General features: G+C 42.5%; 1 protein-coding gene across 2 annotated transcripts; it reads right to left on the reverse strand.

Moving 5' to 3' along the window:
* Positions 1–725: 725 nt before the first annotated feature.
* On the reverse strand, positions 726–27,020 carry nup153 (nucleoporin 153). 2 transcript variants are annotated; one of them, XM_017454895.3, is made up of 22 exons: positions 26,874–27,020; positions 18,523–18,736; positions 18,119–18,397; positions 17,822–17,955; positions 15,241–15,369; positions 14,885–15,001; positions 14,695–14,739; positions 14,548–14,601; positions 13,885–14,025; positions 13,665–13,717; positions 12,150–12,270; positions 11,915–12,067; positions 10,726–10,824; positions 10,553–10,634; positions 10,376–10,474; positions 8,997–9,593; positions 7,410–7,619; positions 5,050–5,973; positions 4,621–4,956; positions 4,297–4,539; positions 3,919–4,102; positions 726–2,027 (listed from the first exon to the last, which is right to left on the reverse strand). In XM_017454895.3, the coding sequence occupies exons 1-22, from the start codon at positions 26,949–26,951 to the stop codon at positions 1,940–1,942; spliced, it is 4,380 nt and encodes a 1,459-aa protein (XP_017310384.1). In that variant the 5' UTR covers positions 26,952–27,020; the 3' UTR covers positions 726–1,939. The 2 variants fall into 2 exon arrangements, with proteins under 2 accessions (XP_017310384.1, XP_017310383.1); XM_017454894.3 differs by having other exon boundaries at positions 18,523–18,739.
* Positions 27,021–27,059: the final 39 nt, after the last annotated feature.

Below are 27,059 nucleotides of genomic sequence, written 5' to 3' on the forward strand. Positions count from 1 at the left end.
CTCCTCACCCAACATCAGTGCCTGACTTCACTAATGCTCTTGTAACCTACTGAACACAAATCCCACACAGCCACACTCCAAAATCTAGTAGAAATCCTTCCCAGAAGAGTGGAGCTTATTATAACACGGGATGTTCGAAAAGTACATATGCATGTGATGGTCAGGTGTCCACAAACTTTTGGCCATGACAGTATAAAGAGTTGACTCTATTGCATTGATTCAAAACCATCCCTGAGAAAGAAGCCAGAAACCAGCTCTAAACATCATTCCAGTGTCTGCAACTAAGAAACCGGTTCATGTGTAGTTTTGATTAGATAAGGCGAGTGATTAACGACGACACGTTAACGCCCACTTAAACATGTCACAAATTATGGACGGAATCGATAGAACTTAGTTTTAGACATCACAGAAAAATACCTGCTGCGAGTTCTCGTTATTGCTTTGATCGATTTATTTTTCCTAAGAACAACTTGCCTACCAATTCTCAGCAGGAACATAACACACAATATTGTTAACGCAGTGCTGAGAATGATCCGCCATGTCGCTTTAATCTGGTGTGGTGGCAGTCTTAAAAACACCGCGAAATTTGTTTAAACCATACATGTTAAATTTCGTAAAACGTACGGCCCGTGCAGCACAAAAAAATCGGCATCGGTTAGGGCAACAGCCGATCGCTTCGTGGTACTGTTCGAATAGGACACGCTGAAATAAACACAATCACTTCGTCATTTTATTGATGGCAATTATCCATGTTTTTATTTATCACTCGTTCAGTAATAATTATCATGGCTTTAAAATTAAGTAGATGTCCTTATTATCCAAAGTCACCCTAAGTCCATTTAAACAAGCAATAGAAAAATATATACTTAACACTTTTTACAATACTGGTTTTGGTCCAAACAAAAGTGGATCAGAAATGCCAATATACCTTTAGTCTTCAAAGGATCCCCAATTTGCATTTAAGGTCAGTTATAAATGGATTTGGGTAACTTTGAATTAAGGGCTTTACATAAATTCTAAAAGACAAAAAAAAAAAAAAATGCTGAATGAAAAATAAGCTTGTTTAACACACAAAAAACTTCACAGATTAAAAAAAAAAAAAAAAGTTACTATTTACAATTTGTAATAATATTCAAAAGGCAGGAGACAAAGAGCAAGATGAGGTGTAGAGAGTTGAGAGCAAGAAAATAGGAGAGTAAGAGAGAGAGGGAAAGGGGGAGAGGAAAAAAAAAAAGAAAAGAAAAAAGCACTCAGGGATGAATTTGAACAGATTTGAAGTGCAGATTTACACGGGATCTGAGCAGAGCAGCGGGGCTACCTTTTTCACCAACCCTTCGACAGCATGTGGGTTACCCACACCACCACCCAGCCCTTTCCTTAAAACACATTCATTTGCCTCTAGTTTCCAACCAGCACAATTCAGCATGTACAAAGAAACCACACATACACACAAATCTGCGCACAAAAAAAAGAAATGAAAAAAGAAAAAAAAAAGCTTCATTCAGTACATAGAAACACTCGCCTCACTGTACATACAGCAACTAGTCCTCGTCTCTGCCACGTGCAGATTTACCTGCAGATCACCCAAGCAAAACCTATTTGTCACTTCCCTAAATTATTATTATTATTATATTTTTTTTGCATGGGATCCTTTACAAAAAAACGTCATGCGTAAATCCTGCCAACATTGCAGATGCTGAAAATAGATAGACCTGCTCCTGCACAAGGTAAGGTTTTCGCTTGATTGTATTGATTTATTTCGCATTTTTGAGTCTCTGTGATTTTCAGTCATAGGGCCAGGGCTCCACAGTCTACCAATGACCCTCGACTGCAAAACAAATCTCCTGGCAAAAAAAAGGAGCCATGAGTGTACCAAGCTCAGAATACTAAGTACTTCAGTGTTTGTTCGACGGTGAGGCAGTCTGTCTCCTTTCCAAATTTACTTCCTACGCCGGACAGCGGTTTTGATCTTGCGGCCGGCGATGCCGTGCTGTCCGGTCGGTGCCACGTTGGAACTCTTTGCTGACCTGAGGAGGAGAAAAAAAAATAAGGAAAAAAGTTAAAACAATTGCGAAATAGCAAAAAAAAAAAAAAAATTATTAATTTAAAATTTTTTTTTTTTTTTTTTTTTTTTTAAATACAGATACAGGTCGTGTTTCATTTATAGAAAGAAAAAAGTAATCTCTGAGGCTTTGATTATGGCTTGGATGTTTGTACCATATGAACTGGATGAGTATTTCAGAAACTGATACTGGGATTCTTCCACCCCCCACCCCCACCGTCTCTGGAGTTTACACAGAATGGTGCAAAACACAAAAAACTGAAACTCCTTAATGAGAGAGATCAGAGGACCAATCTGGCCATTTTCCTCTGATCTCTCTTACCAACAAGGCGTTTCCACTCACAGAACTTTCACTCACTCAATGTTCACGTGACACTGTGTAAAACTTGAGACTGATGTGTGTGAAAAACCCAGGAGATCAGCGGTTTCTGAAACACTCAAAACCAGCCTGTCTGGTACTAATATCCATGCCATGATCAAAGTACCAGAGATCACGTATTTTCTCCATTCTGATGTTTGATGTGAATATTAACGGAAGCTCTTGCTCTGTATCTCTTCATGATTTCTTGTTTTTGCATTGTGCTGATGCAATAGGATTGGCTGATTAGATAACTGCATGACAGTGCAGGTGTTCCTAACAAAGTGGACGGAGAGCGCATGGCTATTTTATTAACAACCTCAGTTCAATTAGGGTTCGATTTACAGTGCCAGAGGAAAAAACTAAGATGCATCAAGGTGTATTTTACAGATTTTTACAGCCTACAATATAATTTGCTTTTACAAAACGTCAGTTTCATTAATTGTGAAAAATGTTCATTGTAGGCTATAACTTGGTTCCATTAGGGCAACCAGACCAAGGTCACTGGTCATCTACTGTCGGAAACTCTCTAGTCCCTCAGATATGTATAAGTATGTTTAGGTTATAGTTTAATTTCTGTCTCATGAACTTTTCTAGACCTGTCTATTGTATACGTGCCAGTTAAAATGTCACCATAGGAACTTTCTCTATTCTGTTAAGCGAACAGATACCATATACGTTCAGAAACCTGTATATTCTTGTATTGCTTAAGACGTTTTTCCACGTATGTGACCAGACAGTTCAACTGCTATATTATTTCCACACAGCAGTACGCCTACCCTGGCTATCTGTACCTCTGTATATGTATATAAACCTCTGTTAGTCTACAAATAAATTGGGAGGTCTCTCTGAACTACTCTGTGTCGGTGTGTTCAATCAGACTTTCTCCGGGCCCGGATGTACTCTGAGGCAAACCACATCGGCGCGGTAGCATAGAGTAGAGAAACACTCTTCTCTTAAACACAGAAAGGCTGACGGAGGGAAGAGGGATATTAGAAGCTGTTATTTGGTTTATCCCGACATCTACCCAGTTATTAAACTCGGGTGACGCACTGTCAAAAGACGGTCGTGACACTGTAAAGTGTCGGCACTACGGAGCCATATTTAGGCATTTTAACAAGTTTAACGTCGCATTATCAGCTAGGAACATACGCTAATCTGACTGTAAACACCGGAGACCGGAAATGTAAAACAGGCTTCTGGCGTGAACCAGGCGAGACTTCCGCGTTCAGGAAAAAGGTGGATACGATGCTTGTATTTTTACTATGCTGGGGTTTGTTTTTTTGTAACAAACGTTATAACAGCCTTTAATATTGAACAAGTGAGATACTGAAACAAGAAAATCCGTCGCAGAAACAAAAGATGTCCGTGTTACATGCAGCATAGGAACATAGACAACAACGTAGTTCTCTAGTAGACAAAACAACCATAATGCTCATCTCTAGTAATTACAGTTTCTACTGATGACAAACATTCATTTTGGGTGGTTCTTTCTTACCCGATATTGAAGGCCGGGGGCTGTGAGAAGCTGAAGCCTCCTCCAGGCACTGCTGGCTGAGCAGACATGGCCGGTGATGCTGCAGGACCTGCTGTTGCTCCGGATCCTGCTCCGAAGGTAAATATACTGCTGTTGTTGCTACTAGTCCCCCCAAAAGCAGTGGTTCCTCCAAACGGGAAGCCTCCTGAATGAAAACGCAGCCAAGAGGAAGGAATATCAATTTAGTCAAGCACCTAGCTTGTGTGATTTATCTTTGAATACACACACACACACGTACGTACGTACATACGTACGTATGTATGCATGTATGTATGTATGTATGTATGTATGCACACACATGAGAACAGATCTGTGCAAGAAAAAAATGCAGTTCCTCACCTTGGCCAGAAGAGGCAGTAGATCCAAAAGCAGGTGTTGAGTTGGGCTGCTGGCCAAACACAGGAGCACTAGGCTTCGTTCCAAAAGCAGGAGCTGCTGACGGCGTGGCTGTGAAAGAGGATGCAGCTGATCCAAAAGAGGATACGGTGGGCTGCGAGGAGCCGAATGCCGGTGTCTGTCCAGAGCCGAAGCCAGAGGTGGACGTGGTGGCAGTAAACCCGAATGCTGCTGAGGGTGCAGGGGCTGAAAGGGAAGGGGACATGGTACTTACAGCAAATGGAAACATGTAGTTACAGGTCAAAATAAAGACGGCATAAAACTAACCTGTAGTTGCTGGCGTAGAGGCTGCACCACCGAAAGAGAAGGGTGATGTATTCGAACTGTTCCCGACACCGAAGACGAACGGCTGTGCTGGATTGGGAGCGGCAGGGGGTTCTGCGGGGGCTGGCTGGGTTTCTTGCTGCTGCCCAAACATGAAAGTCTTGGAAGGTGCATCTGAAGAGGAGCTCTGGCCAAAACTAAAAGTACTGCTTGGAGCAGGGGTGGGGGCCAGGCTCGAACTGCTGGGAGTCCCAAAGAGGCTGGGTGCAAGACTGGAGGAGGCAGGGGTGGTGGATGAACTGCTCATAAAGGCAAATGCAGGATTTGGTGCTGCATTTTCTGAGTAAATGGGAAGAGAACGTGGTACACTTGTGGTTTATATTCACACACAACTAGGCATCCGACATGACACTAAAGCAAACCAGCACTCACCTGTTACATTCTGTCCAAAGCCGAATGTAGGCTTTGGGGTTTCTGTGGGCTCAGTGGCTTTTCCAAATGCAAACGCAAGTTTGGGGAGTTCCTTTGGAGGGTCCGGCTTGCTGAAATTGAAGCCCACGGAGGGTGCAGGTTTGTCAGCCTCCTTGGCTGTGCTGAACACAAATCCAGTTGAGGGTGTTGAGATATCCTTTTTCTCCTCCAGATGACTAAACATGACAGTAGTGGTTGAAGTCTTCCATGGGGTTCCCTCTACAACAAACAGTTCAGCGCTGGAAGGCTCAGCCACCGGCGGCTTGCCAAAAACAGGGACGGCATTGGCAGTGGCTGAAACAGCTTCTGTGGAAGGAGGGGCGTCGTCTTTTTCAGCTTTAGCTTTAGGTGCTGACAAACTGAACGATGGATTGGAACCTGTTTTCCCTTCAGGTTTTGAGAGTCCAAACGCAAAGCCCGCTGATGCAGCTGTAGTAGCAGCAGTGCTTGTGGCACTGGAGCCAAAATTGATTGCACTGCTTCCTCCGAATTTAAAACCAGCACCAGAATTTTGAGATTCACTCTTCTTCAGTTCACCTGTAGATTCGGATGTAGAGGTTGCTCCAAATTTAAAGCCATTTGATGAACCACCAAATTTGAAACCCTCAGTTGAACTTGGGCCGGCTGAGGTGTGTTCTGAGGTGGCTCCTCCAAATTTGAATCCTCCTGAAGGAGTCTCTGAGGACGAGCCGCCGAATTTGAAGCCTGCAGAAGGTGCAGTGGAGTCTGATGAAGGATTACCAAATTTAAATGACACTGTGGAGGTGGAGTCTGAAAACGTGCCAGCGAATTTCAGTTCCCCAGAGGTCGAATTTGAAGAACTTGAAGTACCAAATTTGAAAGCAGGGGAGCTTGACTTGATGCTGGATGACTGAGTGCCAAAACCTGAAACACAGAAACACAGGAAGTTGGTGGGAACCTTGTACAATCTTGCCAGTAACTTCATCACAAAAAAAGCTTTATTTAAAAATGGTATTCACTATAGTAGGAAACAAATTAGATTCTTTAGCTTGGTACATTTTAAAGTTTTTCCCAGAGGGACAAATCGAGGAATGCTTGAAGGTGCCACCTGAAACATTTTCCTTTCTAATTATAAAGATTTTGTGAAGAAAACACAGGAAATGACAGATTTACAACCTTAAGGTCTCACGTCTCACTTTGACAACAGAATAGCTACATGGTTTCTTTCAATTATGAATTTCCATACTCTCCCAGGGCTGAAAACAAGTACACTTGCCTTCTACCTTCACCAGGCTTTCCAGACCAGCACAAGCCATATTTTATACATACACGGTATTCTACACACTTTCAAATAAACACTGCATGCTAGGCTTACGCATTATAACCATTTAATCATCTCTACACAATATTACACTGCCACGATATCCAGTGACGTTTACTCTGATTACATTACTTTACCAGACCTGCCAACCTCTACACGTCTTGTGTAGCAGCGCCGCAATTTACAGTCTCTCCAGGATTTCACGATCGCAGAAATTCATACAAAAATCAAGCAATCTTCAGAGGAGCTTGCAATTTTTCAAGATTACCGCAGATTCGAGTCAAGACGCGTCACGTGACATCACCACGACGCGCATTCTTCCAAAGCCCTCTCGCGTCAAACATGAGTACAGTTAAAAAGTTCTCATTTACCAACAATCATCACTGCGAAAGACCGTGCAAAACAATTTTTGTTCAACTGCTGTTTTCCAAAAATCTCCACACACACACACACACACAAACTCACACAAAACACCCAGCAAGTTGCAGCTCAAATTTAGAAAAAAGCCGCAAACGAAAATTCTGCGAAATCCCGTACTCTCCAATATTACTCTACACCGCTAGGAAGCCCCGCCCCTTCCCTCCCCCAATCTCACATGCTCATGGGGCTGCCTCACTTAAATGGAGAAGGTTTGGAGTTCATTCATATCAAATAAAAACATATCAACGTGTGCGAGACTTGGTTGACATTAGACAAGCATACATTTCACATCAGTTAACTAATATTAATTTATTTATTTTCAGCCCGTGGAGGGCGGGGACGAACCATTTTGACCTGAAAAAATTAAAATGGGCCTACAATGAAGCATCACATATAACACTACAGAAATGGTTAATGGTAGGGATCATTAAAAAGGGATTAAAGATGCGGTTTTTCTCTCTCCTGTACTGATGCCGGCTGATGTTTGCAATCCAATTTATCAGACAGCCTTAAAAAAAATAAAAATAAAAACCAGCTAACAATGTAATTAAAAAAAATAAATAATAAACGAAAAAAAAACAAAAAAACACGTCAGTAGCATTACAACTATTCTCGCTACCTTTGGTTTCTACTTTAGCGCCTGGTTTGGCTGATTGGCAGGCCACACACTGCTGGTCCTCAGCCTTGTTCTGAACAGAGCAGACATCACACTCCCAACTGCCCTCAGGTTTCTTGAACTTGTCTCCAAATCCCAATACAGGTGCAGTACTTGCTGGCGTGGATGCAGGAGGCTGGGATGAAGCTGCTTGGGATGGTGTCGCCACGGCTCCTGTTAATTTCAAACACCGAACAGTCAGATAAAGTGGAACAACATACAAGAGGAATCTCTTAAACAGTCCTAAACAGGGGTAACTCAAAAAAATGTGAATATCGGGGAAAAATAATTTTTTCCCCTGTAATTTAATTCAAAAAGTGGAACTTTCATATATTGTAGATTCATTACACATCAAGTGAAATATTTCAAGTCTTTTCTTGTTTTAATCTCGATGATTACAGCTTACGGAAATCAAAAATCCAGCATCTCAAAATATTAGAATAAAGAATTTATAATACAGAAACGTCGACCTGATGAAAAGGATGTTCATTTATGCACTGATAATCGGTCGGGGTTTTAATCCTTTTGCATGAATTACTTTCATTATTGTCGGGTCTGGTGTCCCTCAGAGATTCTCTATGGGGTTCGGGTCAGGAGAGTCGTCTGGACGATCAAACACAGTAACACCACGGTCAGTAAACCGGTTACTAGAAGTTTTGGCACTGTGGGCAGGTGCAGAGTCCTGCTGGAAAAGGAAATCAGCATCTCCATAAAGCTCGTCAGCAGATGAAGCATGAAGTTCTCTAAAATCTCCTGGTAGACGCTGCATCGACTCTCGACTCGAGAAAACACAGTGGACCGACACCAGCAGATGACACGACACCCCAAACCATCACTGACCGTGGAAACGTCACACTGGACTTCAAGCAGCTTGGATTCTGTTCCTCTCCACTCTTCCTCCAGACTCTGGGACCTTGATTTCCAAATGAAATGTAAATGTACTTTCATCTTCCCCGTGATTGTGGTTGTGTACTGAACCAGACTGACAGATTAAAGGCTCGGGAAACCTTTGCAGGTGTTTAGAGTTAATTATCTGATCAGAGCTCTTCTCAGGTCGACATTTCTGTATTATAAATTCCTCATTCTAATACTTTGAGATACTGGATTTTTGATTTCCAAGAGCTGTAAGCCCTAATCATCAAGATTATATAAATAAATAAATAAATCATTTTTTCCACAGACGCACCCGTAGATCATTATTATATTATATTATATTATATTATATTATATATATGCTGGCTCAGTGATCATTTATGATAAGAAATGGACACAACTGCAAAATCCAATACATGTTCTTCAGGGTACTAATAATATTGTCTGGCTCAGATTTGGATTTTCTAAAGCAAAACGGTATAATTTCTCCCAAAGCTACTCACAACACACTAGCAGAATGCAAACAACCTGTTCTGTTGATTTGCTCTTATGCACATTAACAGGAGTGAGTATCATTGAACCTGGTTACTCAGTATAAAGAATTGATGTGTACAACTCTCAAAAGCAAAAGAATGTCTCTTGATTGTTCAGACAGATCAAAAGAAACAATAAACATACCTGGTTTAGCGCTCTGACACGCTACACACTTAGCGTCCTGTGCTTTGTTCTGAACCATGCATACATCGCAATCCCACGCCCCCTCTGGCTTCTTAAATTTGTCAGCAAAACTAAGCAGTCCAGATGTGGTGGTGATGGTGGTGGAAGTGGAAGTGGTGGCTGGGGTAGAAGTAGTAGTAGGAGGGGTTGAGGAGACCTCAGAGACAGGTGGCTGAGTCAGGGCAGGTTTTACTCCAGTGCCTGGCTTGGCCGTGTCACATGCTACGCATTTAACCACCTCAGGCTTGTTCTGCACCATACAGGTGTCACATTCCCAGCTTCCAGCTGGAGGGGCAAACAAAGAACTAAGACTAGCAGCAGGGGCTTTCGCAGGTTTACTGTCCGATTTGGAGGAAGAGTCTGTGCTGGGCTGCGGGGCCTGGCAGGCCACACACTTTTTGTCTGAGGGTTTGTTTTGCAGCAGGCAGGTGCCACAATTCCATGATCCTGCTGCAGGTTTAAACTTCTCTCCAAACCCAGGAATCTTTTTTGTAGTTGTGCTGCGTGTCGGCTTCACGGGTTCTGTTTCCGAGGAGTTCTGGGTTGGAGAAGCAAATCCTGTGGGATAAAAAAAACAAACACACAGAACTTGTAAAAATGCAAATATATGGTAGCAAAGCTAATTTCATGAGAATGCATGATATATGATTTTTGGGTCAACATTGGTATTTTGTGCAAGGCTGACCCTACGTTCACACTAGAGAGCTTGTAGCATCTTGTAGGCATGTCACTTGTGGGTGTGCACCACATTCTGCAAACCGCCCCCCCATGAGAAATCAAAAAGCAAACCTCTATAGCTCATACTATAATATCGACGCTCACCACGCATGTTTAATGTATTTGTTTGATATACATGCTGCTTGAATGCCAATGGAATAGTTTTGATGGCAGATTTGGAAAATCAATCCCTGCTACTTTCAGAAGGCCTACACACATTTCCTGAGGTCGTATATGACGAGATACGATGAAACCATGGTTGGTTGGTTGCTAGTTTTTCTTCAACAGGGACTAACTGCAGGCAGGCAATGAAGTTGATTTTTGCATGTTTCTCACTAATGTAAACATGATAGGAGGCTTGCTAGGACGAACCCTGGTAAATTTGTAGCGTGGATGTGAACTCACAATACGCTCGGCCTTTCCAGAAAATGATGGGGGGAAAAAAATTAAGCCCTGGTGCACAACACTTGCATATGATGGCGCAATTTACTGTTCTGATTCAGATGTACAACAAGAGGTTATGTAGTGCCTGCAATGTTGACATTATTGTCACAGTGTTGACGTATACCCATAGGCCAAAATACCAAAAGACAGCTATTTAAAAACTAATAAAGCGGTCTTACCAGGTCCTTTAAGGATATCCAGAACACTACCCTGCTTCAAGGCCTTAGCAGGTTTGAAAGGCCCTTCAAAGTCCTCATTACTTTCGTTGGGTTTTTTTGCTGCAAAACACAAGAGGATGCTAAGACGTTGTACATCACTGTCCTTAAAAACAAGTGAACGATCAACAAGTCACTTACATGTAACTATCGCTGGAGCAAGTTTCCCATTCGACATGGAAGTTGTGGTTTTCATAGTAGGTGCGCTGAAGGTAAATCCCGACTGCAGAATAGGAGAGACAAAGTGTATGGTGTTGGGTTTTTTGTTTTTCCACAGAACAAAAAAAAAGACAGAAAAGAAACAGAAAACTTACTGATGGAGAAAAAGACATTGGACTGGCAGCTGTTGCCTTGACAATGGGTGAAGAAAAGGTAAACGAGACAGAAGCAGGTGTAGACATGGCGTTTGTCTCCTGGGTTAAACAAAAACGTCATTAGAAGAAATACAACTCTGCTAGGACCTTATAATCCAATACAGACTTTTGGGTCCATTCTGTCGATGATTCCAACAAAAGGCAAATCATCCTCTCACTGGAGTTTGAATGCCTCCTGGCTTTCAAGTAACTTCATTAGCGGATTTTACCGATACTGATAACCAAGTTGGGCAGTACCTGCTCATAACCCATTAAATCACCTGATAGTTTTAAATATATTTTAGGGATGCCGAAAATTGTCTGTTTTTGGCCGAAAGGTATATATGCCTCCACGACCCGCCCCTCAGTCCTCGGTGCTTATCGGTGCATTGCGACGTCACTAGATCGGTGATTTAAAGAAGATTTCGTTGACACGGAGAAAAAGCAGCGTGCACGGGAAACGATACAAAGTGTGCCAGAGAAACGGGTGCGTACGAATGGTGAGGCGCAGACTCCATTGCTTTGACACGTTTGACGATTCTACAGGAAAGCGCCCCGATCCACAGCAGTGCCACAGCAAGCGCATTTACATTTAAAAATATATACATTTTCAGCCAAGTGCATCCCGAATTTTCGGTTTCGGCCCGGAATTTTCCTTTCGGTGCATCACTAATAAATATTGCTGAACTTTATTACAAAAATAAGCAGTATTGACTGTACCATGAAAATATACTGTACTTTTATTAAATAAATATATAAAGATTAAAATATATATTAATTATTAATAAATATTAAAGTAAATAAAAGATACTATTCAGTTCAGTTTGGATGCAACACTTCAAATAAAAAAAAGAGACATCCAAAATAAATCAAAAACACTTCAAATAAAAATTGTCAGTTTTTATCTCGCCTCTAGAGGCCGCTCTCGTACTGTATAAACCCTTCATAGCCGCTCCTGCGACTGGGAAAATCTATCAGTGTGACCTTTTGCAGTTAATTACAGATAACCGATTCCCAGCAATCGGTTACCAGCAAAAATCCACGCTGAGAGTTTTTCCCGATTGCATCAACCGGTTGACATCTAAACTGCATGTTCAGTTTAGTACAGGAAGTTACACAGCAGCTGTGATTAGATGACTGTCAATCCTACCTTGCTGTTGGATGCTTGCTCAGAGACCCGGGGCATTGGCGTGGTGCTGGGGGTGAGTGTCAAGGGAGGGAGTTGGGAGGAGAAACTGAAGGTGGGCAGATTGAAGTTACTGATTGGCAGAGAAACGGCAGGCAGATTCGGCACTTCAGCAACCTGGTCACGGGAAACCTCACAGTTAAACACGGTTCCAGAAATAAACTATCTCTTAAGCAGAAAGTCGAACGCAGATGCTAACCTCATCGTCAGGTCTTTTGGAGGAAGGTCGGACACTCCTCTCTCGCTTCATCTTGCCCCCACCGGCACCCGTGACACTTGCAGCAGGTGTGCCGGACAACGGGTACAACAGACTACTTGTGCTGAGGACATCCAAAGGAGGAGAGGGGGAAAAAAAAAAAACATTCATGATACTCTGTACTGCAATTACATGAGTGTCATAAATCTATGCAATTTAATAGGCTTTTTGCTTACACCATGATTGAGGAGTGGATGATGGGGCAAAAACCTCATCAAATCACACATTATAAAATCATAATATGTAGGTTTTCAGTCAAAGTGGGACATGAAATTATGCTTTCTGTTACATTATTATTTAACAAGAACGAGCAGGGGAGAAATAAACCCAACAGTACAGAAATAGATTTGTTGTTCCTGTGAGTGAAGTTGATCAGCAGGCTACATAAAAACTCGAGGACTCAATTAAGTGCTCTACGTGTGCAAACCTGTTCAATTAATGCACAACACTGGTTTGCTGCAACCGAATAAAGAAACCCTTCGACTACGAACGTTGTGATTGACCTGCGACACTCCTCGGGTTGTTTCGTTTGTCAGCTTTCCCTTCGAAGCGAGGGAGAACGGCGTCTCTCAGGCAACGCTTGGTGGAGTAGTCGCCATACTAGTGCTGGCTAATGACGGGGCGGATGAAGAGGCACGCGGACGACGCAAAGCATCGAGCACGGTGCACTCTTGTGAAGCTATACGGTGAATAACCGCAGATGCTTCGTCATGTTGGTGGTGACCCCCCTCTCTTGCAAATATTACGCTTGGCTTTTTCGGCTTCTGACTTCACAGGGTTTTAAAAAACAATGGACACGGTGCGAACAAAGGCTGTTTACAAAATATAAAAGAGGCAGGATTGGCATGACAAGAAAAAGTGATGAACCTGTTTAACCACTAAGAACGCACCCCAAAGAGTTAACCGAAAGCCAGAGCAAGCAGGAAGCGCACGTGAACAGTAAAATGTTATACTGGAACGACTGGTTTCTCTTTTATATATAATTTAGTTGAGAACTGCCCTGTATTTCATTGAAGAGCTATATTTACATCAATAGGCCTGGGTGATATATCGGTATAATATCGATATCGTGATGAACGATTACACGATAAACGGTTCTGAGATATCGTTGGTACGGTGCTGTATTTTTGTACGTTTTTATTAATTACAAATAAAATGTACTGAATGGATGCTGTTGATTTGACGTAATCCCCCCCCCCCACAATCATCATCTTTGTAGGCCTTAAAGAAAAGTATCGACAAACTCGGTTTAATGAGGGGTTTTTTGGTTTATTTGACCGTTTTGCAAACAGTTTGTTAACCAAATTATAGATCGTGATCTGCATAGTGCATCATAGAAATCTGTTCGGTAACAGTTTTATAAACAAACATGAAAAATACTCGTGAAGTAATACTTTCGCCAGAACCCCCACCCCATTCACTACAAACATCAAATATTAACAACAGCGCAAGTCTCACCTTGCTGGAGCAGCTGAAACGCCATCTGGGATCTGAGGGGACCGCCTAACAGGCTAAAGAAACAAGGGAGTAAAGGGTCAACATTTTTCAAGACATGTTGAATCTCATCTGGTCTTAAAAGTGCCCCTTCGTCTTGTTGGAACTACGGTGTATTAACAGAACTAATTTAAAAAGTGAGGCTTAAAACACGGCCGTCGTCTCACGGAGCTTAAGCACTCACCGTCTCCTTGCTGCCCTTTTCCAACACTCGGCTCACAGATCCAGGGGTAAGCGAAGGGCGGAAAGACATGGAGCGGTTACCAGACACAGCTGTGGCAGCTGGGATCACCAGCTTCTGCACAGGTGGGCCAGCCGGTTCCAGCTAGCAAACCGTGGATAATCATGAATCAGAAACTGAAGCGGTAAGCCAGACGAAAGCAATGCATGCTAAATATTCAGTTAAGCTAGGATCATCTGAGACATTATCCCAGCTCAATCTGAGGATAGTGAACAAGTGCATCTTTTTTTTTTTGCTCATGTCCACGGCATTAAGAGGCTACCTGACATTGACCAGACTGCTAAGCTCCCTTCTACTACTAAAACTCCACAGGTATAACTTTAAATTGGCTTGTCCCGTTTCGTAAGCAACATGCACATTACTATGGACTACAAACATCACTATAAGATATCACTGGCTTTTAGTTGCTACTGGGTCAATAAACTACTGTTGGGAATCAGTGAGCAGCTGTCACAGCTGTCAGTATCTTGCAGTGTGTTTTGTCCTACATTTGGTGTGGGTTGGGGACACCGAAACACAAAAGTAAGAAAAACACTCAACAGTATTGCAGGAGCTGGCTAAAGCATGGCACAACACTTGATGATGACAGAAAAACATCCCACTTACCTTTTTCCTCTTAGCTTGGAAATTTCTACCATCTAGATCTGTGTGATTCAATGACTAGAAAAAAGGGAAAAGACAAATCCTTTAAAAGGTCAAACAGTTAACTTAAGAATCGAGATTTGACACGATTACATAAAATGTCTGACTTACTGTTGACGAGGGAGAAGAAATTGTTGATGGAATTCTTTTCGCATCCTAAAATGAATCCAACAAAGAAAGTCGTGATTTTAATGCCATCGAACTGAACCGCTAAAATGAGTAGTAATACATGCACTTTTTAGCACTGGGAAGTGTGTCTGCCATGCATGTTGAGATCAGCAGACAGGGTCGAACCACTCACAGCAAGAGGGCTGGACATGCGTTCTAGTGACTGCAGGATGCGTCTGGCTGTCGCGCTGGTCACTCCACAAGGCTGAGCTCCTGCCGGTTTGGCCTTGATCTGTCTCCTCACAGGAGTCTGAGAAACACACATGAATCCATACAGGATATTTCTAATCCGTCTGTGCCAAGTGTTCAGGAAGACATTACAGAGTGTAGAGTTCACACTGAACACATTTAAGTGAATGTACAGCAAATTACGCAGTGCTAGACGCTGACTGACCGCACACCACTCGCTTACCCCAGTCAAGTGATCAGCACGACATCAATTAGCGTTCTATCTACAATATGAAAGATTTTTAATGTCTCGATACTGACCTGATAAGGTGTGCTCGGCCGTGAACGAGCCGTCTTGGCAGCTGCGGCGCCTCCATACGTAGTCTTGCCTGGATAGAAGGGAGAATCCCCCAGCTGACTTGAGTTCAGCACCGAACTGCTCAACGTTGACTGTGAAAAAGCAAAGAGATGTGAATACAACATGCAACTGGCTCGACCCCTCTATAGCACTGTAATGAATACAGTACAGACTGCTACGGTTAATACGGCAGGTTCAATAGCAATAAAATATTAGTTGAGACTCACTGCACTGCTAGATCCGCATGAACAAATGGATATGGACAAAGCTCCAAATCTACATACCAAAGGTACGTTGACACCTGACCACCTCACCCATACGGGCTCATTCAAAACCATGGCTGGGTCCGAAACGGTGTACTACCCTAACTACACAGTAGCCAAAAAGCAGTACGCCAGAGGATCATAACATCAACACGCCTGTTGCTGTAATTATATAACATCCACTAGATTCTGGAGCATGGCTGTGGGGACATGTGTTCGGGTCAGGTACTGATGTTGGGCGAGAAGGCCTGCCACACAGTCGCTGTTACAGTTCATCCCAAAAGTATTTCAGTGGGGTTGACGTTAGAGCCACATGAGCTTTTCCACTCCAACCTTCTCAAACCATGTCTTCATGGAGCTCGCTTTGTGCACAGAGGCACCGTCATGCCGGAACAGTTTTGGGCCTCGTAGTTCTACTGAAGGGAAATATTAATGCTACCGCGCATAAAGACATTCTACATAAATTATGTGCTTCAAACGTTGCGTTAAATTTTTGGGCAGGAACCACATTATGGGTGTGACAGTCACAAACTTTTGGCCATATATATGCAACCTCTTTTGAAGCGGTCCTCCATGGTCCGTCCTTTACATATTGATTACTGCATACTGAAATAAGATCTTATTTCCGAATTAACACGTGTCCAAGGCTGCACGATTATGGCCAAAATTTTAATCACGATTATTTTGATCGATATTGAGATCTCGAACATTTATCACGATTTCAGTGAAGACGCATTTTTATTGCACTCACACATTTAAATAAACAGACCGCTGCTTTCACCTCCATGTTGTGCTACATTCCTGCTAATGTACAAATCTTTGCATCAAGTTAGACTGATCCTTAAAGTGCATCATCTCGTAGAAGCAAAATATCAATAAAATTGTACCCAAAATATAGGATGAGTAAAAATAAATACACCATCAACCAAATGAAAATATGCATCAAATATAACTATACGCCTAAATGAATACAAATCAGGCGAATGCAGAAAAGGCGATAACAGTGTTTACAGACGCAGACAAATCACCCAATAGAGCGCTGACACAGGGATGACGTCATTTTGTACCAGAACCCGGAAGTTAGCGTCACACCGGTTCCCTTGACAAAAACCCAATAGGATTTTCATATAGGCTTGTGAATTATCGCTGTGAGATTATGGGCGGCTGTGGCTCGGGTGGTAGCGCGGGTTGTCCTCTAATCGTAGGGCTGGCGGTTCGATTCCCGGCCCACGTGACTCCACATGCCGAAGTGTCCTCGGGCAAGACACTGAACCTCGAGTTGCTCCCGATGGCAAGTCAGCGCCTTGCATGACAGCTCTGCTACCATTGGTGTGCGAGTGTGTGTGTGTGTGTGTGTGTGTGTGTGTGTGTGTGTGTGTGTGAATGGGTGAATGAGACAGTGTAAAGCGCTTTGGATAAAAGCGCTATACAAGTGCAGACCATTTAACCAAAGTTTACACGTTCTGTCCATCAAGATAATTTTCACTCATGATCACAACTTTTATGAAGTCTGAAGCCTAAATACAATCGGCAGAAATAAACCGCTAACCGTACGCTATAAACGAACTACACAACGGTCGCTCGATTTCAACGTCACCGAGCTTCAACTTTTCCAAACTTGATTTAAAAACATTTTCCATAATACAGATTTACTCTGTGGATGAGTCTTCATCCATGTTTGGTTTTTTTTGGAATTGTGCACAGCATACCTGAACCAGTTCATCTGCAAAGACTTTTCCTGTTTGGCGTGAAGGCGTTTAATGTCCCTGACAACGTCTGTGGTCCCGTTTAGCAACTTAATGCTAGCTCGTCTCCGGGTTGTGCCACTACAAAATGACGTCATGCCTGCGCCGCTCTTTCTTGACTGGCTGTAAGATTACGAAGCGCTCGATTTGATCTGCAGCGGAGTTTTCTATGAGCGGAGGACGGACTTCAAACGTCAATATCGCAGTCGATCGTGTTTATGTAATCGTGGGCAGCCGAAATCGTAATCACGATCGATATTCGATTAATTGTGTAGCCCTACACTTGCCCACACGGCGTTCGATAGTAGCACAAATTCAATCCCGCCACCAATCGACTCGGACTAGTATGAACCATCCAACATCAACGTTGTCTAAAAAGGCTTTCGAAAAGTATTGATGTTATTAACCAACTACAAGTCTGCAAAGTGGATTATGCATAAAAGAACAACACTAAAGTGACTGACTATAAGCAGTACCCATTAACCTGTTTAAAATAATAGTAAAATAAAGTGCCAGATAAAGACATAGCAACGTACTGATGAGGAAGTGCCGAAGACCGACAGGTTGAAGGCTGGTTTCTTCAGACTAGTATGGGCCAGCTGTGATCCGGACGGTGTGCGTTCTGTCTCTGGGGACCAGAGGAGTGGTGCGGTCTTTGACGTGGGTACATCTGTAAGAAGATGAAAGCGCTATATAGACAGACTAGAACCATGTCCCGCTACTACATGCTAAACATCTGCGTGACCATACGACGCCACATTAACATCCTGCGCAATGAGAACGTTCCGAGCGGTTTGTAGGAGTCCGCCATGACTCCTGAAGCTCTGCTTTACCTTTATCAGACGCTCGGGATGAGAAGCCACTCGTGGTGGAGATATTGTCATCCTCATGCTGAGAGCTGGAGTCCTTGATCTCCTTCACTAGCGAGAAGCTTGAGCTTACAGCAAAGGGGCTGGCTGGAAAGGGAGCCGTAGATGTGGAGGGCTGGGAGAAGAGAGGGCCCCCCAGGGCAGGGGAGCCGTCATGGGAAGGGAAATGTAGGTGTGAGCGATTGAGTGGAGGTCTGGAGAGAGCGTCCTGGAAGTTCAGCGATGCTCTGCTTGTCGAGGGTTCTGGGTTAGGGAGGGGGGAATTACAGCATAAAAAGGAGCAGGTAAATAAAACAGCCAAAAATACTGACTCACGTCCCTGTGGAACATCAGGACCTTTTTAGAAACACAGGCATGTAACACCGTACCTGCATTACTGGTGCTGGGTTCTGGGGAGTTGCGTCCGTCTGACTGATTACGTCCGTCTTCCTGACTGCCATTGGGAGGAGTAGGTACGTTGTTCTGCTCCACCTGCACATGAGTCTCTCCTCCTTCAGCTACCTCACCGTTTCTGAAGTACTTCTGTAGCCAAGACGGGACTATGCTCTTCACGGTGTCTGTTACTCGGCTGATTAAACCAGGCTGCTGTGGGAAAAGACAGGCACGAGGATCAGCGTCAGTTACCACAGCAATAAGCTCCAACAATTACTCGTCCTCTTGGGATTAAAGGTGCAGTTAAAGGTGATGCTGCAGAGTGTTTCTAGGCTTAAATACTACCGGTATCTCATATCGTACGCACCTTTGGAAAACGGACTGGCGAGATTTCCACGCAACAGATCAACAAACGGCATGAAGTCGGTCGACGTGCTCGTTACAGATTCGTTAAATTTACAAAAACGCTCTAAAAATGGTGTCAGACTGATGGAAATAACCTGACTGGTATCGAGTTAAAAAAAAAATGGCCATTTTATATAATAAGTAAATAAACAAACAAACAAAAATAAATAAAAAGGTGCAAAAATGGTCAGCCCTGAATCCCATCAGCAGCACCGCATGGAAGCACTGTAATAATTAAAATCTGCCCGAGGTCTATTTCACCAGCAACATAAGCGTTAAGGTTCAACAGCACCAATAATAATAATAATAATAATAATAATAATAATAATAATAATAATAATATGACTGAAAATGTCCAGGAGCAACGAAACTGCAGAGACAGGAACACACTTCAGAAAAATTCAAAAACACACACACACACACAAAAAAAAGCGCACTACTCAGAAGGGGCTTTCCTGAAAACCACATGCTTCACTCATCTATCAAATGTCTAGCTAGCAAAGAGATCTCTGTGAGAATGAATGAGATCATCCTACACTCCACTTAACCATGAGTCACCCTACTAGATAACGACTCACGTTGCCTACTCAGCACTTAACACACAGCAGCATGTATACGAGATGGAGTGCTGGCTGTAAGGAAATGAGCGGAGCAGCAGTTCTTTAGTGAAAGAAGCCACAGAACAGAAGCACTGTGCGAGCTTTTATGGCCTTTTGTTCTCCTGGGACCAGGATGCACCAGCACTACACGTTTCCTGTTGACCTTGCTGTGACTTTGACCCTGTCCGTATCCGTTCAAACACGTAATCTCGGTTCATCTGCCGGTTACAATGACGAGTCCATATAAATCCAATATTTAACCGCTTGAACGGGAATCTTGGACAGATGCGTGGACGGACGAAAACGATACGTACACCACAGAGAAATTTAAAAAAAATTTTTTTTTTTTTAAAAGGACAAAAATGTGTTTAATTTAATGTGTTTGTTTTAATTTTTCAGTTCATCATTTACTGGAAAACAGTGAAAGCATGTTCGATTATTCATTTCGTTCTCGACCGATTTTACGTCCAATCAAACGCTCTCTGGTATTAGATACAGACCTCGCTACAGCTAAAAACGCATTTTGCACACGTTATTCAAATTGTGCAAAGTTGCACGCTCGCGTTGCTGCTGCGGCACTGTATAGTAGTACAGCTGAATGATTACTGCAGGTCGTTAGATTATCGCGACCAAGTGTGCAGCTACGAAGTCAGGAAATCTCCTTCTAAATAAATCACGACCGACAGACTGAGCCTTGTGAGCTAAAGATAATACACCAAGCTCTTTTTCGCGGTCGGGAACAAATTAATGGAAAAATATATTAGCTGATAAAACCCTGAGCCACAGAGACCAAATGAAACTTATTTTTCAAAACCGCTTTTATTAGCCACTAAAGTCGTCATTAGCTGCAGGTATGAACCAGTTGGGGGAAATAAATCTGCCACACCGCATAATTCACTTCCTGAGAACGGAACAGAGGCGCAAACAAAGCAAACTCATTAACAAACCCACAGCACAAGTGGAAACTCCAGTGTCTGAACCAGACCCGTGTTTTGGTTACCCAGAATCCTAACTGACTACATTAGAGAGTGATCGCTAACGTCATGTAACGTAATGATGTATTAGCAAGCTAGTCGAGAGCGTTAATACAGAGCAACGGAAACAATTAGACGATCATGCACCGTGAACGGTTCCGTCTGAGCATTGCACGGAAAAGATATTATTCAAGCTTTATTTACGCATTGTCGTGTTTAACGCCAGCAGGAGATGTGTATGATGACCTGAAGTGCACTTTTGCATCATGCTGATTAATTAGCCAAGCGAAAGCCGTTTTTCCAGCGTCAGGAAGGACGCGTCGTGACTGTCGGACGCGTGTCCCCGAAGGACAGGGACATCGGACGGCTTTGCCTTTTCTTTCTTTACTTTGGCTTGTGCAATAGAGCACAAACATCCCTAGAAGACATTACACATCAAATGATATCCACTGATGTTTACTCCAATTATCTTACCCCCAGCCCTGCCTACCTTTACGCACGAGTAAACACATGGCAAAAGTTGCTGGTTCTGTAATAAAAACAGGAGAGCCACAAAAGTTGGAATGAGTAACACGGGTCTTTTGAACTCCGATACTCTGATACACGCACAAAAAAAAAAAAAAAAAAAAGGTTGAGAGACCCACATAAAAGATAAAAATAGGCTTACAATTAATATGATAGTGATCAAATACAGGGCTTTTTCCCCTCCACTGCATGTGCATGCATGTTGCACAGTGGTAAATGCCACAGCTGCATATTTATCTCAATTTCTGTTGTTGTCGTCTAGCTACAGGTAAACAATCAAAACACTGACTACAATTTTTTTTAATGGTAAATCACAAGCAGGGAAAAATCTAGATCTAGAATGCTACAGCTGCAGAAATATCGCGCCACTGAAGTGCAGTAAGTTTCAGCTACGCACCAAATGAAAACGTCAATAAGAAGACGTTCCCATTTCTTTTGCTGGCTGTTTAACCTGTTCGTCCGCTGGGCAAGCGCGAATGAGAAACTAAAAGCCTGGAGATTAAATCTGCAAGTCTCGGACCCCCAGGCTACGAATTTGTCCAGCTCCGGTACATATTTTTGATACAAGGTCATGTGGAGGCTTCAGACCTGCATGGATTAGTGTGGGAACGGAATAACGTCGGCCTTCGCTCCGATACTTCTCTCGCAAAAGTGAAACTTCAGAACAACGGCACTAGTTGTTTACGCACGCAGAGTTAAGACCAAGGCAGCGTTTGAACAATACTGCAATCAAAACTACATGTACGTCTGCATGTTTATTATGAAGACGGACTAAAAATAATTATTATTATTATTCGGGGAAACAAAAAAAGACCATTTCTTAAAAACAATATTCAGATTGATCTCGTGAGTACATCACTTAAAGGTGCAATAATCTTACTAATACAAATAATGTGGGAAATTATGTAGATTTTATATATATATATATATATATATATATATATATATATATATATATATATATATATATATATATATATATATATATATATATATATATATAAAAATAAAGTCATTGTCTCAGAACAGGTGTACTACAGTGTGTAACTTCTGTTTGTATTTGGATTGGCCTCTTGTCGGTCATTTCATGAATTGTTATGAGAAGTTTACGGAGTAATTCGGCTTTCAAGCAGTCGAGTGCGCTTGAAAGTGACGTCACGACAGTCCTTGCTAATGCTAACTCTACCGTCTAGGGTAACATCGTCTTATATGGACCACTAGCGGTCGTTTACTGACCGGAAGTACGAGCCACTTCCTAGGCGATAACATGACGTCAAAACGCACGTAATGCGACACAACTAGCTTTAGCAGATTACCCAGAGTCGACGACGATGAATTTCATTTTACTGTTTACATCAACGTCGACTTTTCTGCCCAACGTGAACTCAGTCCAAAATCAGACGGAGGCGTAATCGTCAAGTGACGGCGAAAAATAGTGTGTGATCCAAGTGCTCCGAGGCAGGGGGGGCGGGCATTTTATATTAAGTGCTACAAAGAAGATTAAGCTGCAACCTCTAAAAAGTGGAGCTTGTGTAGCACGGAAGCACGACAGCGATGCACGAGCACAACCTTATGTTTCTATCTAAAATGCTCCACTGTGTGCAAGGGCTTGGAGAAACTGGTGCGAGCTGCTTAAGAGACTTAGTTTAAGTCAAGTGTATCGTCATTATATGCTGTATTTGTACGATGCAGTGTAAATTCTGTTGTTTATTATAATGAAAGTGGTCCATCGGTAACGAGGCCGCATTGCTCCTCGCTCGCAGTGTAGACGCGGTGATAAACAGTGTAGCACGAATAAGTAATGTGAGATTATATTCATTCAGGAGTGTCATTTAATCCATAAAAAATAATTCACAAAACACTACACACACAAAACAAAGGCAACTTGAATAAACAAAACATTTTTATTCATTTTTTTATTGAAGCAAAAAAAAGTCATCAACCACCTATCACCCATGTGCAAAACTAATTGCCCCCTTAAACCGATAACTGGAGATCAGTCCCTCAATTACTTCTAGGATTAGGATTTACTCCTATGCTTTGGATCATTGTCTTGCTGCCAGACATTCTCCTTTAGGATTTTCTGGTACAGAGCAGAATTCATGTTTCCCTCAATTACAAGTTGTCCAGGCCCTGAAGCAGCAAAGCATCCCCACACCATCACACTTCCTCCACCATGCTTGACCTTAGGTATGATGATCTTTTTGTGGAATTCTGTGTTTGGTTTACGGCAGATGTAACGGGACCGCTGTCTTCCAAACAGTTCCACTTTCGACTCATGAATCCACCGAACATTCTCCCAAAAGGTTTGAGGATTGTCAAGGTGTGTTTTGGCAAAATTCAGACGAGCCTTAATGTTCTTCTGGGTTAGCGTCTTCCATGGATGCCATTTTTGCCCAGTGTCTTCTGGGAAGGTTCACTACTCTGCTGAGTTTTTCCGTTTGGAGATAACGGTTCTCGTTGTGGTTCTTTGGAGTCACAGAGCCTTTGAAATAGCTTTGTAACCCTTCCCAGACTGATGTATTTCAATCACCTTCTTCCTCATCATTTCTGGAATTTCTTTCAATTTTGGCATAGTGTAAGACACCGGGTAAGACTTTTTAACCGACTTCATGCTGTTGATAAAAAGTTCTATTTCAGTGTTGATTGGATGGAACAGGGTTTGCAGAAATCAGGCCTAGTATCGTCTAGTCCAGCTGAACCCTATTATGAATGCAGTTTCACAGATTTGGGGAATTAGTAACTAATTACGGGGTGCAAATACATTTTCACAAAGGCCGGGTTGGTACTGGATCATTTTTAAGCTTCAATAAATATCCCTTAAAAACTGTACTGTGTGGTTTACACTCAGATTGCCTTTGTTTTAGTTTCTGAAACAATTTAGCATGAAATTTACACCGAAATCAGGATGGGGGCAAATACTTTTTCATGACACTGTGTGCACACCCCCACACACAGTGCTGTGAAAAGTATTTAAAAAAAAGATGATGTGTTAATGTAACAGCTCAGTACACAGCAGTCAGTATCAGTGTGAGCTCTTGCTTCAAGTTCATGCTTTTTTAAAAAAAATTTATTTAATACAGCAGCTGGTATTTTAAGACTACTTTATTTCCTGTTCTTTCTGTCCGACCCACAGTGTGTATAGTTCCTATTTTTGTGTCTTTTCGTTCCAGTGTTGCACAACATTTTACACAATATTGCACAAACACCTCACACAAGTCCACACAATGTCCATGAAGTAGAAGGGCCAAGTAACGACAATACAATACTGACATCGCGATAAACTGCATCAATACGCGTTTGCGATATCTTGACGCATGTTTGGGTTTTTTTATTTATTTATTCATCGTTCAATTACAAACCTACGAAGAAGCAGCTGATGTGATGTTACTTTATCTTCTGTTAATCTCTATATAAAATTAAACACTTTTTTTCGTAAACATTAAACAAAGTACTAGACAATGTTTGTTTGGTTTGTACATTTTCAGAAATGTCTGATATTTTTGCGACACTGCCCACAAGGTTTTGAGTAGGATTATGTCACATATATCCATGAGAACGTTCTATTCCATTTGCTATCATTTTATTGTCTTCTACATCATCCGTGTGAAGGTGTAAACTACGGATTTTATTGTACAAGTTTCCCTGCTCTGTTAAACACAAACCCTTTCAGGCATACGTTGTTTAAAATCCAGATTCTTTAAGTAAAATTTAATGTTAAAGGAATCTGGACTTTTTCTAAATAACACTTGTATTATGTGGTCCACACACAGGAATACCATGAGTCAAAACAATTACACCTGAAATTATGTCTTCATAAACAAAAATTGTTCACATTCAGGTCTGAAATACAGCTATATTCTTCACATACAAAAATCTACCTTCCGTTTTTAATAACTACAAAAAAAAAAAAAACAACAAAGAATCAGGGACAACTTGTTCAATTTAATTTGGTATAGAAAGTGTGTAAGGATAAAGCAGAAACATGAACATTAGGAAATGAAGATAATGGTTTAATTTAAGTGACAGTAATGGGCCTGAGGGATTTGGATGAAAACCGTCTGAAAGTGATGGTACAGACGTGTGAAGACAGTTAAATAGTGGTTTTAGCGTATTAGAATAACGTTATATGAGCATGTATAAACAGCCTGACATTAGTGCTAACGTTTAGTTGTTTTAAAAAAAGCAAACAACCAAATAAGTGTGTTTATGTAAATAAGTCAGAGTACTCCGGCACTTTGCATATTCCTGACAGGCTGTGACGATGACTTCGTCCCTGCAGCACCGTGAACCTTTATTCTTCTCTCAGTGTACTAAAGGGTTCAGGTCCATGCAGTGATGCGAACAGACTCTGTTCCTTTTTGAACTCCTTTAGTGACTTTAATTCAGACCGACCGTGTTGCACTTGCAACCAATCACCGGCCACCGCCGCGCCACGACGACCAATCACCGGCCACCGCCGCGCCACGACGACCAATCACCGGCCACCGTCGCGCCACGGCGACCAATCACCGGCCACCGTTGCGTCACGACAACCAATCACCGAGCACCATCGTGCCACGACGACCAATAACCAATGTTTGTCCCACCTTCACCATTTTGTTTTAAACTCCCTTGTTAATATTTAAAAGTAATAAGTCGTGTGTCTGTGCTCCTGACGGACGCGACACTATTATGTAACCGTGTAAAATTTTACTTATCCATGGCTCCATGACCAACGACGACTTCTTTATACGAGAAACAAATTCTTTAAGGAAATAAACTCCGATCTACTATTCTCTCTTCTGATAAAACTTCAACCCATTCTCCTTTATTACATTAAGTTATATATTTTAAGTCGGGGGGGGGGCAAACAAAAAAAAAACAATCATGCTTCATTAACCATAATGTATAATTTGATGTGCCAATCATCTGGGTGAATAAACAAGTATGCAAATAAACCCGTGACGTCATCGAGCCGACTTTAAGAGGGTGTTTTCTCCAGTTTAAACTACTTTCCCCTGAAAAGAGCTGAGGAACCCGTGTCCATGTGGAGCATGCTGGCAGAAGAGTACACGTGTGTGTGTGTATATATATATATATATATATGAATGTGCGTGTATGTTAAAGGAGGCTGAACACACGCCACAACACGCACACATTCAGCATCTCTCTCTCTAAAACCCCCCCGCAGTGTATTGTTGATTTCCTCGACTCCCTCTTGAGCTGTACATTTCTTCCTGTCGTCTTTTTCAAGCTAAGTAAAGACGCGGGAGTGAGACATCCAGCACAAAGTGCTAACTAGCAGGCTAAAGCTAACCGAGTGCTTGGAGCTGCTCAGGTGCCCATGTGTCTGGCCTGGCCGCCGTCCAACCTGGAGCACTAAAGCGGCTAGCTCAACACATTAACCCCGACGGATAATACCTCAGCGGAACACACCGACACTAACACTACACAACCCTGTGTGTGTTCATGTTTAAAACTGAAAACACAAACACCCCTATCCGCTTGATGATAAAACTTCAGCGCTAACGGTTAGTGCAGCTCTAGTGAACGTGTCCGGAATAACGTTAGCCTGCTAGCTTCCTAACTGACACATTTACCTACACAGTCCCGAAGCGCTGGAGCGATACACAACCAGGGGGCCATTACTTTATAATTCTTAGATTTCTTTCAGGAGGTGGTGACAAAGGAGCCGAGGGTTTGACCCGAGAACCCGCTCGGTAATGACGCCGAGCAGCTCAGGCCGCAAAAAGAAAGAGTAGGCCGCAAAATGTCTCCGGCGAGAAAACACACAAAACACGGCAAGTTTAAGAAAAGTCCAAACACCTGGACTGAACCTAGAACGAGCGCGCTGTTACTCACCTGTCTGCCCTTGGCATACGGTTTAGAAACGATATGATATCGTCTTGTTCTGATTTTCCCTCCTCCTGTGGCCGCCATGGCTGAAGCACACACTGAGTGTTAGTTCACTGCGCCGGAGAGCGCTCTCCTCCTGTCAACAGCTCAAAGCAAAAAACCTCCAATAGACCGTCAGCCATTGCGCCGAGG

Source organism: Ictalurus punctatus, chromosome 24 (genome assembly GCF_001660625.3).
Source record: "Ictalurus punctatus breed USDA103 chromosome 24, Coco_2.0, whole genome shotgun sequence".
Lineage (NCBI taxonomy): Eukaryota > Metazoa > Chordata > Actinopteri > Siluriformes > Ictaluridae > Ictalurus > Ictalurus punctatus.